Genomic DNA, 14,901 nt, shown 5'->3' on the forward strand with positions numbered 1-14,901 from the left:
CTGTCCACGGAGACGGACATCAGACGAAGGGCTGGCTTCATGGGCGACAGGGATTATCCCTTCGGCCCTGCACCGCCGGCTCGTCGTCAGCGCCGACGCGTCGCCGCAGCGCCGACGTCGTCGGCGCAGGCGCCGACGCGTCGTCAGCAGCCGCAGCACAACGACCGCGAGAACGAGGACGACGACGACGAAGCCTACGCCATGTACGACGACTATGACGACTACATCGAGGCGCTCGCGTACCATAGCGAGGACGTGAAGGACGACAGCGACGACTACGTCGGCCTCGTCTTCCACGAATGGCAGCAGGCCATGGTGGAGGGCCGGAACTTCGAGTTCCCCGACAACATGACGGACGACGAGATGGCCAAGCTCGGCCTCCTCGTCTCCGAGTACGACGCGCCTGTGCAGCCGCCGTTGCCCCGCTACGCCACCGCTGTCATGCCACCGGGCCTGTCCGCGGATGAAGCCCTTCGACAGGCGCTCCTGGACTCGGCGGCGCCTCCTCCACCGCCGCCACAGCCTTGGGCGCCTCCTCCACCGCCGCCACAGCCCTGGGCGCCTCCACCGCCGCCTCAGCCGCAGCCTCCTCAACCTCGAGCACCGCGATCGCGCCCGGCGTACGCTCCCCCGGATGGCTACTGGCCGTGGGACATACCGAGGTCATCTTGCTCGATAGCGACGAGGAGCGAGCACGGCCACGATGCGCAGCGATAGGCGTTTTAGGTTTTTTTTTATGTTTTCAAGTATGTAAGTTATGTTTCAGTTTTTGTAAATTATGTTTCAGTTCAAAAAAATGATTCGTCCTAAAAAAAATGCGTCGTGCCGCTGGAGCCACCCCCGACGCAAACGGACGCGCGGTCGTTTTCGACCAAAAGGGCCGACGCAAACGGACGCGCGCGGACGCTAAAATGCGTCGCGCCGCTGGAGATGCCCTCATTCCCCGAGCCTAGGAAAGTGGCATCTTTATTTACCTCTCTCTTTATTTCTATCTGGCGTGTGTAATTATCTTTTTTTTTTTTTTTTTTTTTTTTTTTTGCACAAAGGAGGGGTCAGACGATAGTTCATTGTGCTTTCGCCCACCCATAGAGTAGTTCACTGGATTTTGACACGCCTTTTGCTCAAACGTCAACCTATTTGTCAAAGGCACTCCTACTTCGTACAGACGTACATGCATCACTTGCTTTGTTATCAAGTCTCACGCAGCACGTTCATTGGGAGGAAGATATTTTGTTTTACCCTTAAACCTTACGCTACCAAGTATAATATTGTACATGTTTTAGCACAAGAGAAACCGTCTGTCAAAACAGGAATGAGTTAAAAGAGCAGCACACATGGCAGCACCAAATGATGTGCATAACTAACTAATAAACGAATTTTGGGTTCAGAAAGAGTCGAAGTCCGATGTCCAAAATACTGATATATAGATGATGGGGAGCATTTGTCATGCAAATATTGCACTTCAGGGCAAACAAATCTCCCACTCTCCAGCACCAAAGGTCCTCTCAGTTCATTGATATCTTAACGTATGGTCAAGGCCAATTCTTTTGTATATTTACATTTGGAGCCAGTGTTACAGATGCCACACGCGCTGACGTTGCGACCATTGGTGGAAATCTTCCATGGCCTGCCTGCTTCGTGTCTCTTGCCGTGCTCGCATGCATCAGGTCACGCACGGATAAGATTGTTCGTGGGTGGCACTCAGTGGCCATCGTACATGGTCTGATGGTGACAAGACAGATTCTTCCCCAGTCTCGCCTCATTCACCGATCATGACTGCCCCTTCCGTCGTAAATACTCCTTACAATCTATAATAACTGTCATGGTTTTAGTTCAAATTTAAGCAAGGTAGAGTCAGCCAGCAGAAGAAACCTAAGGACACTAGAAACACCAACAATTTGTACAGGGCGGATGGGTGAACCGCAAAAAATGAATAAGACAACGATAAAAACTACACTCGAGAAAGACAATAAAGTAGAACAGTCAGTCAACTCCTTGGCCGATGGAGTTACCGACTCACAACCATGTCTCGGTGTTGTTTTCCTGATGGGTCGAAGGACTATCTTAACCATACACACATAAATAAATGAATATAATTGTCCACATTCCACACGAGGCTAGCAAATATACATTTTACGTATGTAGAGAGGCTTTAGGGAGTTGCTCCGACCAGACTAGTGCTAAACTACCGAGTCCCTGGAGTTTACTCCATCTAAACTAAGCGTACAAATACAGCTCACCATCACACTGGAAACACTGGGAAAGGAAAAATCCCAGCGCTAAGCAGACGAAAAAGATTTTTTGAGCTCATCGCATATCATCTGCAACAATGTCGTTGACTTTATCTTCATCAACTACGTGGGCTGAATCTGAATGTGATGCACCGGAATCCCTGCTCTCGTCAAGAGGCATAGCTTTCTCCAATAGCTTCTCTGTGTTGTCAATCCCTCTGTCGATGCCTAACAGACTGTCTTGTTCGGGCTCTTGATCATCACCACTGGATATAGGGCCTACAAACGGTGCGGTACTTATAACAGCTGCATCAACCACTGGCAGCATAGAGAATTCTGTAGGTGGATTACCTGATCCCGACAATTTGCTCCCTGGAGCACCGGGATCAGTAGCAATGTCATCTACCCCGGAGAATTCAGCTTTCTGGCAACCAGTTTCAGGAGTCTCTGACCTGGAAGTACAAGCAGCAGCAGTAGCTTCTGAAACTTCCAAAGCAGGTGTTGCATCTTGCCTCTGACTGCACACGGAAGATGATGACAGGGAGTTTAAATTGATTGGAGGGGCACCATTATTGTGATCAATTGCAGTAGACGTAGGCAGAGCTTCCATTAATTGTAGCGCTGGAGTTGATACATGATCACCTTGCCCAGATCCAATTTTGGGATGCTCTGCCTGGCTGGAAGCTTGCTGAACCTTATGTACTCGCCTCTTCTTTGGAGTATTTCTAGGGTCCTTTGGGCGGGAAAGCCGAGGTCCTGGGAAAGGGAATGGAGGTATTGCTGTTTTTTCTTCACCAAGAAGTAGGCACACAGACTGTGCAATAGCTGAAACAGTCGCTGGTAGCTCATATTCAAGTGGCTTAGATGGAGGAGCACGCACAGCCTCCTGAAGCCAATGAGGTAGCTTGTTTGATTTTGAACTTCCAAATACACCAGCACTTTCTAGTAGAGGGTTCGAGTGCTTTGTGTGATAGGGATTCATCCCAATGGGCTGCTTACCTAACTTCACACGTCGCTGCATCTCACGAAACAAATCAGCCTGCCCATTTGAAACACCATGAAGAAGAATGTTCTCATGAGCACTTGATGCAAATTCATTCTGCTGGATGGAACTACTGTTTTGTATGTTCATGGGTAGAGAACCAACGCTTTCCATCATAAAAGGATTTGGCATATAGGGTGGGACAGCATCGGCTTTCTCCCACTTGTCAGATGTACTTCCTGGAAAATCCCCGCCATAACCTGGTTTATGCTTGAAATTCTTCCAAGGTGTCAGTGATGGACCACCCTCAACTGAACTCATGTAATTCGAAGGCTCAACATGAGGAAATCTAGGCGGTAAATCACTGCAACCTAGTTGAATATCAGTTAGGTGGGAATGTAATTTTGGCGGCTCCATCTTATGTTGAGATAAGTTACTTCCATTCAGTGCTCGAGACATCATTGCATCAGATAAACCAGGAAATGTAGAGTTTGGATTTTTTGTGGCAGTAGGCATTGGTTCCTCCATAATTTTCTGCTCCTCCAAAATCCATCTCATGGCCAGCTCTTCACTAGTACGGTGGCTCAAGAATTTCAACTTTGGATCCCTAAGCATGGCATCCCAGTTACCCCTTCCGTGCCTACGAACTCCAATCCACAAAGCATCAAGTTCATCTTCAGACCAATAATCAGGTTTTGACCTCTTTTTCATGAATTTATTTGTGGCATACTGAGCACGCATCATTATATTGTCCAATACCTTCTTGTGATTTTCAGGCATTGCTGAATGGATTGGTTGACCTGGGTTAATACCTAACCCTGGAAGAAGGGCAGACATATCTGCCATTAATTTTGACCTTGACTTTTTTGAAGTTCCAGCAATATCTGCCATGAAGCTCGGTAAAAATGAACTGTTTGGCAATTCTGGGATAGAACTACGAGCATACTCATCACTAGTGCCCAGTGAGAAGTTGGGAAATAGATCTGGTACTGACTTCATATGCTTAAGTGGAATATTATCTTCCACACCAAAGTTCGGAAGACCCATATTCCCTTGGAATGAAGCAATAGATGGTAAAGGGTTTTCAATGGGATCAAAAAGCGCCTTCCCAGATATAGGAGGAATCTGCACAAAAGAACCAAGTTATTTCTCTTTTTTAATAGAAAACAGCATGCTCTGATCAAGAATGACTATTGTTGATATACTATAGGTACAAAAATAAAAGATAAATCTCAGGGTGTGAGCAGCATTCCCTCCTAAGTCCTAACATGAATAAAGTGGACACTTGGCTTAACTTTTGACTTCTGAAGAAAAACATTACGCTGGTAATTAGGGCGACTATATGAAATAATCCAGCGGCCTAGAATGTAAAAAGGAGCATTGCCAGATAGAGAAGAGGACATACAGGATGGAACGGGAAGTAGCTATCTGGAATGATGTTATTCAGCCTTCGCAAAGTCTCGGATGAACCAGGATACGTAGTCTTGCTAGGACCTGATTGGCCATCATTTTTATGTTCGCTGGAATGGTCAGCCGCAGAAGGTGACAGTGGTTTGTTGGCTACTTCGCCACTAGCTCTTTTTTGCTCCTTCATGCTTGGCCCACAATTTGAATTCTTGTACGAGTTTATCTGATCAGCATTTGGAGCACAAAGGCCAAGCACTGGTAAGAGGTGATGTGGAATCGCTGGATTTAAGACATCAGTTGCCTTTGAGGGGTGCTTTGACGAATTAGCATTTGCAGCAAGTTTGGCATGAAGTTCTCGAGAAATTTCAGGGTATCTCTTTGCTTTCTTCGAGGAATGCCTCATTTCTGCAGTCGAATCACTGAAACGTTTAGCCCCGGATGGCTGCGCGGAGTCAGGATCTTCTACAATTCTCAAAGGGTTTACACCATATTCATCAACGCTGGAGTCATATAATTTTATGAAATCTTCAAGTTTATCATCCGCATAGTTCTTGATTACATGCCGTTGAGCAATCCTTTCCTTCTGTCTAGCTCGGAGCTTTCCACTGTTGCAACCAGAAGTAAATCAATGACTGGAAAAAAAAAGTGCATGCAAAAGCAAAGTACATGACCACAGAAGGGGGAGGTCGTACTATTTTTCCTTCAAAACCAGTCCAGCTGCAGTGTATTCTCGCTTGGGTTCATCCCCGTCATCAGAGACCTGTATAGAAATATCGGCAAATCATTTTGTAGCTGCATACACTATTAGAATCTAAGAGTTCAGGGCAAATAGCAATGAAAAACCACAGGGCTGTCAACTACTACCTCCTTTTCACAATATATGCCACAAATGTATGCCTAGTTGGCACAAAACTGACGTAAAAATCGATGGAATTAGATCATACTTGTTCTCACTAGATAATGTAAGACGTATTTTGACTACCCAAATTCAAAGCTTGACCAAGGATTATGCAATAATATACGTTGTTTCCACAAAATTGTACTGTTGGGTTCTTCAGAAACACTTTCTTATGATTATGATTTTCTAACCATTAATAAAATATACTGTACAAGAAGTTTATGATCAAAGCTCATATTTGGACATCAAAACATGCTCTACATTTTGCAACGGAGGGAGTAGATTAGTGGTATCTCTATCTATGTGTACCACACATGGTATAAATTCATAAAGCATTTGTCAACCACTTTGCATCCCAGGTATGCACGCGTCACATGACAGAAATCGTGAAATGGAGGGAGTGTGTATCTTTCTTTGTTATCTGGACATTAGCACATTGCCTCACAAAGCCTCGCAAAACTATATGGCTACTTTTGTAAAACTCAGTGTTTTCATAAGTCATAACGTAAATATGCCCATGTTTTTTAAGGCGTCCGCCTTAAGAAGGCGACACTTAGGTGATAAGGCGCCCTGGCAGCACCCCGAAATATGCCCGCTTTAGGCGCTTAGTCACCCGCTTAGGCGTCAGAGCAGAGGTAGAACACCTTAGGATGCCTTAACACCTTAAAACCCATGAATATGCCACAATCCAATGGATCAAGGTGGTCAAAATGAAGATATATATTATTCCTTACTTGCTAGCAGGGCAGATCTCTAAAGTGACATTTTTTAGCAAGGTATGTTCACCACACTAGTAATACTAGTAAAACAGCAGATTAACAGCAACACAGAAATGTTTCCTGATCAAAGTGGGGTGAGGGAGGAGGAGTATGCACAAGGTCATGTAAAACACAAAAATACCTCACTTAATGCTTCATTAGCAATTGCTGCGAAGGTTTCCCTGTAGGAAACAGCTTTCCTTAAACGCTTGCCTCGACCAAGAGATGCCTCCTCCTCAATCTGATACTGCTCCCACCTGAAACATCAATTCGAATTCAGTACCAACCATCATGCCGAGAGAGAGAGAGAGAGAGAGAGAGAGAGAGAGATTAGTGCAATTAGTACACCATGCCCTATATATCACTGCCTGACCCAAGATATCATAAACTGTTCTGTACCGCTTGCTAACTTCTCCAATTGCAAACATTCTAAAATTTATTGTCATTTTGTTTAAGTTGCTGCTGGTTTGTTGAAGTTATTAAGTAAAACAGTAAAAAATAAAGAAAACGGTAATCAGAAGGCAATAGACAGGCAAAAAAGTATAAAAAGTGATTGTATTGTAGAGCACCTGAGGCGTAAAAGTTTGTCCCATTCGTTTTCTTCCACAGGATTAGATGCATCCTGTTTTGTTTCAGATGCCTGTTCACAGCCATCGTTATCACTATTTGGAATGTCCTCGGTAGCACCAGGATCATCATTCACATCATCATTCCAATCGATTGACTGCTTCATGGATAAAAGTAGAAGAAACTATTAATCGAGATCTCCAGAGATAATAAGCTATATATTTCACAAAGTAAAATTTACATCACAATAACATTAGCAACCATCATCAGAAAGAAAGGAAAACTGTAAGAGAAGAGTTAATGCAGTCCAAGAATAAGAATACCAGAGTTTACTTATGAATCCATACTGACAATAAATTCTAGCCGAATGACGCCAGTTGGGAACTTCCAAACTAAGTGAACTTTTCCAAAGTTAACTACTACAATAATTTTGTGAGCATGGACTAGATGGCCCGCTTGATTCCCTAAGCTACCTATGAATCACTGCATAAACATTACATATTTATTATTTGAAGAAGAAAGCACGCAATTAAATTACCTTTACAGTGCCAAGCATATCGTTGTCCAAGTCACCATCAGTGCTTTCAGCTACTGTTGTTGGAAGGTTAGATCTATCAAGAAGCTTCATGATGGCATTTTCATCCCAAATAAGGTTAGTAGAACTGCCAATACATTTATCCTCATAAACATCACCTAGGCCACCCGTTCTCCTCCTATGCTTAACCTCCACATCTGATACATCGTGTTTAGCACCAGATACGTCCTCATTATCTTTAGTATTCACCTCATTGCCATTCCTAAAGAGCTCCTCAGTTCCCCAGCGAATGATATCTTCCACTTCCTTCTGTGATTCTGATTTGTTTACAAAAAGTTGATCAAGCATCAGTTTCTTCTTGGCAAGTTGCAAGATACGCTCCTCAACACTAGCGCGCACTACAAGCCTGTAAACTAAAAGTCTGTTTGACTGTCCAATTCTGTGTGCCCTATTCATTGCCTGTATATCAGCATGTGGATTGAAATCAGAATCGTATATGATTACAGTATCTGCAGTTGCCAAATTGATCCCAAGACCACATGACCGAGTAGATAGCAAAAAAACAAAACGAGTCTTGTCCTGATTGAAACGAGTAATCGCTGCCTGGCGTTCTGCCACAGATACCGAACCATCTACTCTTTCAAATGTTTTAGGACCAAATTCCAGAGTCATGTAATCTTCGAGGATGTCAAGAAGTTTTGTCATCTGGGAAAAAATAAGAACACGGTGGCCATCCCTGCGTAACATTTTGAGCATAGAATGCAACAGAGCTAGCTTTGCTGATGCCTTTATTCTCATTTCATGCAAAAACTCTGGTGAACCTGATTCAGGTTCAGTTCCAGCAATAAGATAGGGATGGTTGCAAACTTTCCGAAGCTGCATTACTATGTTGAGTAATGACTGATGAGCACCACCTTTTCCAGTACTGCGCAGTACTTGGTAGTTCTTTGTAAGCATAGCACGGTAGTATTCAGCCTGGATTGATGTCAATTCAACAGGCACCATTCTCTCCGTCTTCGGGGGGATATTTTTCATTGCATCCTTTTTCAGCCTTCGAAGCATATGTGGAGCTACCAGTTTCTTCAGCTCCTCCACTTTCTCTGCTGTTGCAAGGTCATTAAACTTCTCCTCAAATGATGCTAGAGAAGGGAAAGAATCAGGCTGTAGAAAGTTCAATAAATTATACATCTCTCCGATGTTGTTCTGTAATGGGGTTCCAGTCAACAAAACCCTGTGCTGAAATGATAATGTATTCAGCAAACTGAAGAGTTTGCTGCTAGAATTCTTCAACCGATGCCCCTCATCAACTATAAGAACTTCCCATGACACAGAACGAAGATATGTAGCATCAACAAGCACCATTTCGTAAGTGGTGAGCAAGACATTGAACTTGTGAGATTTCTTGCTTTTACCTATCTGGGTTGCATCGCCCTCATACCACTCATATTGACGAATTGTAGATCTTGCCCTTGCAGAACCATGGTACTCCACAACATTTAAATGAGGGGCCCAAGATGCAAATTCAGCCATCCAATTAGGCATGGTAGAAAGAGGGACCAAGACAAGACAAGGCAAGTTAATCTTAAATTCACAGCACAGGGACGACAAAAAAGCACAAGCAGACACTGTCTTCCCAAGACCCATCTCATCAGCAAGGATAACATTTTTCGACTTGTACCAACATTTACGCAGCCAGTTCAATGCTTCCAGTTGATGAGGGAAGAGCAAGCCTCCCTTAAGCTCTTTTGGCTGCTCAACCAACACGCTCAACTCTTGTCTGTTTCTTGCGTTTGCAGAGTTACCTCTCATGTCCTTTTCCAAAGCCTGGCATTCAAATTTCTTGAAATGAGTAACCAAATGGACATACTTGAGCATGATAGGTTCATCTAATCTTTCCCAAGTGCATTCATCATAAGGTAGGCCACACCATTTGATTAAAGCCTCTTCTACTTCATCTAAGGAAACACGCATAGCAATAACTCGTTGTGGTTGGCACCACTGGTCCTTGCAAATGTTTATCAAAGCCATTCCATACTTTGCTTTGTAATTCTCTAGTTTCCGTTTTGCTAGTGTTCTTAGTTCAGATTCAGAAATCCAGCTGTTATGGATGTTTGATTTTCCAACCCATTTGACCAAAAATTCATATGCAGTATCATCATGGCCATTCCCTGCAGTTCCTTTTATGCTTACATGTACTTTACTTTCAGGTGTATCCTCTTGTTTCGTCAGTACTATTGCATCCTCTTTGGAAACTAGAAGTTTGATGTCGCCCTTTTCTGATGTTCCTTCAGCTGGAACAATAGATATCGCCTCAAAATCACCATTTTCTGAAGCTATGTTTTCTCCTGCTACTCCAGAATCCTTTGCTGTGATGATTTGATCAGTGGAACAATCTGACACTGTCTTCATGGCATCGTCTGGGTTCACTGACTCATTATTTTCATGTGATTTACCATTACTCTCCTTTTGCGCTTCAACACCATCTAAATGATTTTCGGAGGCAGGATTTACTGATTCATCAGCGATTACATCCTCCAGTGTGTTATCAGTATCGTTGCTTAAAGACCGCGCTAGTACACTGGAAGCACTAGAAGGAGCTGCATCTTCTGGCTGCAAATCAGTTGATTCAATCTGCTCTGATGAAGCATGGGGCTGTGAAATGATTTGGCTGGTTTGAAGCCGACAGCCTAAGATGCGGTCAACCTAAGGAAAGCAATGTTTGCAATAATCAGAGAACATAGAATAGGGGGCAGACCGAAGGCGATAAAAAGATTGGATGAAGATGCAATGTGGTTATGGAAGCTAATGACGTACTTGTTTCCCAGGCTGAACCTGCAGATCCTCCTGAGGTGTCATTATTTTGTCCCCTGCCACACCTAGCACCTGCATCATTTATCAGATATATGAATGGCATTTTGAACATAGGTATGTTTAAGCAACAGGATTTAAGATAAGGATGTGATCATCAAACAAAACAGACATTAGAAAAGTAGTGAAGCCTGATCATGGTAGCAACTGAAGACCAATGACCCAAAAACCCACATACAGAATTAGAACAAGATAAAAAAAGCTATAAAAAAGTAATCAAGGTAGTTTATTGTTCACGGGATACAAAAGCTGCAATTGTTTCTCTGCGTGTATGCTAATATCAAAACTGACAAAGATGACCTTAAGAGGCTATCAGACTTAAAGGCTACCATGTACTCTCTCCGTTCTGATTTACTCTACATTCTAGAAAAAACAAGACAAATTAGTGTTGCATTTATTAGTACTACTTAGATATGCAAACAACCAATCCAAGCTACATTGAAAATAACAATGTCCAATAAAGAGAGCAAAACCACTTCATTTTCAGTGTTCTTGTTGACTAAAAGCTAGAATGTACAATGTGGATTATTTCAGAACAAATTTTGGGGCTAGAATGTAGACTATTTCAGAACGGAGGGAGTATCTCTGAGGTCATATCAGAAAGCATAATAAGATGTATTACAAAAATGTTATTAATCATGGCAAGTTTGCTCATAAAGTATGGTTGTAACTGAAACAAAAATGAGCTTATGCAAATTATAAGATGGAAAGTGCAGATAAAAGAAAAGGATCTTGCAGAAGTGCAGAGAATGAAAACGTAGGATTGTGTACATAATTATTGTGGCAGAGTTAGAACACAAAAAAAGAAGAGTTTCTTACTTGAAAATATGGCATACTAAATCAGTACATGTAGGCATACCAATGAGAAAATGACTCAGTAACATAGGCAAACTATATAAAATGTACATGTTCGTGAACATTAAAACAAAACAGAGTGTTGTTTGAATACCTCTGAATGTTTTTTATCAACAAATTTCACTTTCTTTTTTCCTTTCTTGGCACTAGATGTAGGTGTTCTACCATCTGAAGATTTTCTTTTTGGTGGTGATTCGCTGTGGTCAGGAGATGTAGATGGTCCCATTGATGAATCACTGTCAACATCCGTTGCCAAATACCTGAGCCCTTTTGTTTCAGATCGCTTACAGTCTCTGTGACTATGTTGCCTCTTGCTTTTATATTTCTTTGGAGACAAGTCCATGGAGCGCAGATTTTTCTTTATTTTCAAAGCACCTCCATGTTTTTCCTGGTTCTCTTCTGGCGGCTTACCAAGGATTTCTGACTTCAAGGGCTTCGTAATTGCAGATAATTCCTTGGTTGGACGCCTTTTCAGATGTACTATCAATGGCTTCTTTTTCTGAACTTCATTCTTCACACTTGGGTCACCCTCCTTCAATGTGCCACCACATGACAGTTTTCCTTGTTCGGTTGATTCATTTCTCTCTTGTATGGGACTCCGGATTTTGACAGATACTTTGCTATCATTTCTCTCTTGTATGGGACTCTGGGTTTTGACAGATCCTTTGTTATGGGGAGATGGGCTATCTGATGTGGTGTTTCCACGCATTCTTCTAGTTCTTTCACGTTTGGAAGTGTCAGCATCTGCATTGACTAACAACTTCAAGCTAACTTGTTCTGTACGACATGTTGGACATTGCCAATTCCCAGGTGGTGCACGCTAGATTTGAAATGGAAATGGTGCAAAGAGATAAAAACAGATCAGTACACCAAAAAAAAGATGTGTAATCAAACAGTATAAATGGTTCAAACCTTAAGAGGAGGATTAAGACATTCCAAGTGGTATGTTCGTGGACAGCTATCGCAACACAGCAAATTGCCACCAAGGTCACATTCTACACACTCGTAGAAATACTGAAGAAACAAAGAGAACGAATGCATAAGATAAGTTGAGCAGCATTACAGATAGAAAATCAATGTGAAGAAAAAATAACAGTATGCAAAGCCTTAACGTCACAATAATTGTGTAATTCATACATGATAACTGGAGAAAGATGTGACTGCTCGGTTAAAATGTATTGATCTTATTTTGGCAGTTATAGACTTATAGTTGCCTAGACTAGAATTGCCCCCTGTCCCCACTCGTATGCATGATGACCTAATAAGATCCGTCACTCCATTATAGTTTACATCCTGAACACGATAACAACAAAATAGCTCATAGTAACCCGGTGAATTCCAAATCAGCATGCATTTACAGATATGGCGAACTGTTGCAGGCATGGGAGAGTTCACATATTAATAGAACATGTAAGCTCCTACTTCTGAAAAGTTTCACTAAAGTATTTGCGAAGAGATGTTCAGAACTCTTAAAATCCAGTAGTTTCATCAACAGCATAGTATGTGTGGTCAATGCTTAAGCGTTTCACACATTGGCTAACCTGGAAATGTGATTAAATCATTGTTTTGGCCTTTAGCTCACGTTACATGTAAGAGCAACGCATGAAGTACTTCCTTAATTTGTTTTATATGCCTATTAGTCTTCCAACATTGCTCAAAATTCTAAGGTATGCACGCATAGTTAATGCAAGCATAACAACCTCGCAAATTACTGTGTCATATTTCCAGAGAACATATTAGAAAGGGTAAAATGATCATTTCCGTTTGGTGAATTTTTCAATCTTAGAGCTTTCTTAATCTATGAGCCTGGTTAATATAGGTCTTATAAATATGACTGGATGGAGAAAGTAGATCACAAACAATATCCATAAGATTGACTAATACGCCAACTAAAGAAAAGAGGAATTCACCCCATCATGCCCTCGTATCTTCTTGGTCGACGTAGAAATGCCAGCGTCATGCTTGGACCTCTTCTTTATGGAACCATTGTTCATAAGAGAGTCCGGCGTTGGTGATGCAACCTCATGCTCATTTGATGAGCTAGCTGCTGTTAACTTGCTTCGCTTTCTTTTGTATTTGGAAACCCAATTTCCATCTGCTGCACTATCGCATAGAGAGCTCCTCTCCTTCATCGTCGGAGTACGGCGTCACATGCTGCCAGCAACAGAGTAATGCATTTCTTTATTAGTAGCTCAAAAATGCAAAGTAGACAACTGTTGATTGAATATAATACGCTCTGTGTGTGTGGTCGGTCATCTAAGGTCTTATGGATTGCAATACTAATCTAAAGTGGGATTCAAAGGAGCTAAATCAAGCACGGAAGATGAAGTCCTAGAACAAGCGAGGACTTGAGGTATATGGATTTACTCGGCCACATATTAGAAGCACAAATGGGACAGATGAATCATGGGGTTCCACCGAATGTTCCTTTTGCTCCGTGCTAATATATCATGGAACAGCAAATGCATGTATATAACACAACAGGGTGAGATTAATGACATGCAACAAGCAAACCATTTTCTTACCCAGTAATAAGAAGCTAAACGGCAGAAAACTAGGATACCCCGGACATAATACCGTTTCCAGGACTTGTTGCCAATATTTACTGCACTGATACTTAAAATGAAACTTTACCAATAACCTAGGCACGCATTAGTAGATGCCGAAATCCCACTAGGGAAACTCACACTAATATGTAACTGAGGCTACATTCCTGATCTCCATGGTGAGTAGTTACATCGATACCTAGCATAAGTTCCCCTTGATATGTCCAGTTGAGAAGTTTAATCCAATCTGGGCATAGTCTAGAAGACCACTAGTGCTGGAAGCCTGGAACTGGACCCGGACAATGGCAAGCATATGACAACACCACTAGCGGGTAGTAATACTAATTTTACACCCTAGGTGTTTTTCCTCTTGAGCCTGTTACCAACACGTATCTCTGGAGTTCCGTCGCTGCTACTCTCCGCGCGCGGGACAGTAGTACTAGTATAGAAACCCCCAAGTAATGAAGGAGCAGCTAGCTAGCTTGGAATCACAAGTCGCGAGAAGAAGCATTATTACCGTTTCTTACACAAGCTCGCAACCCCGAAACGCGGACAAACAGAAATCCGAATCTCCGCCCTAACCCCCCACCTTCATCCGCCAGTCAAACCTCTCCGCGGCAAAATTGCTGAGAGAAAACCCCGTAAACCCACCGAATTAGACGCTGAAGCGCAGCTCCGGGAGCCTCCGGTAGTCGGCGCGGCGCCTCGAAGCTGGACCGAAATCGACGGAGGCCCCGGCGGATCGCGCGGCCCGGCGCCCCACGGCAGCGCAGAGGCGGGACCGGAACCAAGCGGAGCGGCAGCGGCGCGGGCGGGCGGGCTGTGAGGCGGCGGCGGCGGCGGCGGAATAGATGCGGGATGTGGGGAGGGAGGAGGAGGATGGGGGCAGATGGGGAAGGAAGGGCAGCAGAGAGGAGAGGAGAGGAGAGCGGCGCGGCTATCGATGGGGAAGGGCACCCATCGGGAGGGGGGGCCGTGCGCAGCGCCCCCTTCACGCGTCGCTTTCGCCTGCCCACCAGCGCCAGAGGTGGGTGACAGGCGGGGCCCGCGGGCGGCAGGGCAGGGACACGTGGGGGCCGGCGCGAGGTGAGTGCCGGTTTCTGCGGTGGCGTCAGACGGCGGGCGGGTGGGTGGCCGCGGCCCGCCGCTCCAGGCGCTGCCGCAGGCGGCGGGTGGGGAGATGGACGGAATTGATGGAGAGGCAGGCCTGATTCTTCTTCCGTTGCCCGTTGTTTGTTTGGGTGGAGGGAAGGT

At 43.8% G+C, this 14,901-nt stretch overlaps 1 protein-coding gene across 2 annotated transcripts; it reads right to left on the bottom strand.

Annotated features, from left to right (window-relative positions):
• Nucleotides 1-2,060: 2,060 nt before the first annotated feature.
• On the bottom strand, nucleotides 2,061-14,397 carry LOC124678768 (protein CHROMATIN REMODELING 4). Of its 2 annotated transcripts, none has more exons than XM_047214625.1 (11): nucleotides 14,299-14,397; nucleotides 13,012-13,255; nucleotides 12,014-12,115; nucleotides 11,196-11,921; nucleotides 10,193-10,261; nucleotides 7,382-10,081; nucleotides 6,846-7,000; nucleotides 6,419-6,533; nucleotides 5,313-5,380; nucleotides 4,619-5,225; nucleotides 2,061-4,338 (listed from the first exon to the last, which is right to left on the bottom strand). In XM_047214625.1, the coding sequence occupies exons 2-11, from the start codon at nucleotides 13,231-13,233 to the stop codon at nucleotides 2,308-2,310; spliced, it is 6,795 nt and encodes a 2,264-aa protein (XP_047070581.1). In that variant the 5' UTR covers nucleotides 13,234-13,255; nucleotides 14,299-14,397; the 3' UTR covers nucleotides 2,061-2,307. The 2 variants fall into 2 exon arrangements, with proteins under 2 accessions (XP_047070581.1, XP_047070582.1); XM_047214626.1 differs by lacking the exon at nucleotides 14,299-14,397 and adding an exon at nucleotides 14,165-14,276.
• Nucleotides 14,398-14,901: the final 504 nt, after the last annotated feature.

The sequence above is a fragment of the Lolium rigidum genome, chromosome 7 (assembly GCF_022539505.1).
Source record: "Lolium rigidum isolate FL_2022 chromosome 7, APGP_CSIRO_Lrig_0.1, whole genome shotgun sequence".
Lineage (NCBI taxonomy): Eukaryota > Viridiplantae > Streptophyta > Magnoliopsida > Poales > Poaceae > Lolium > Lolium rigidum.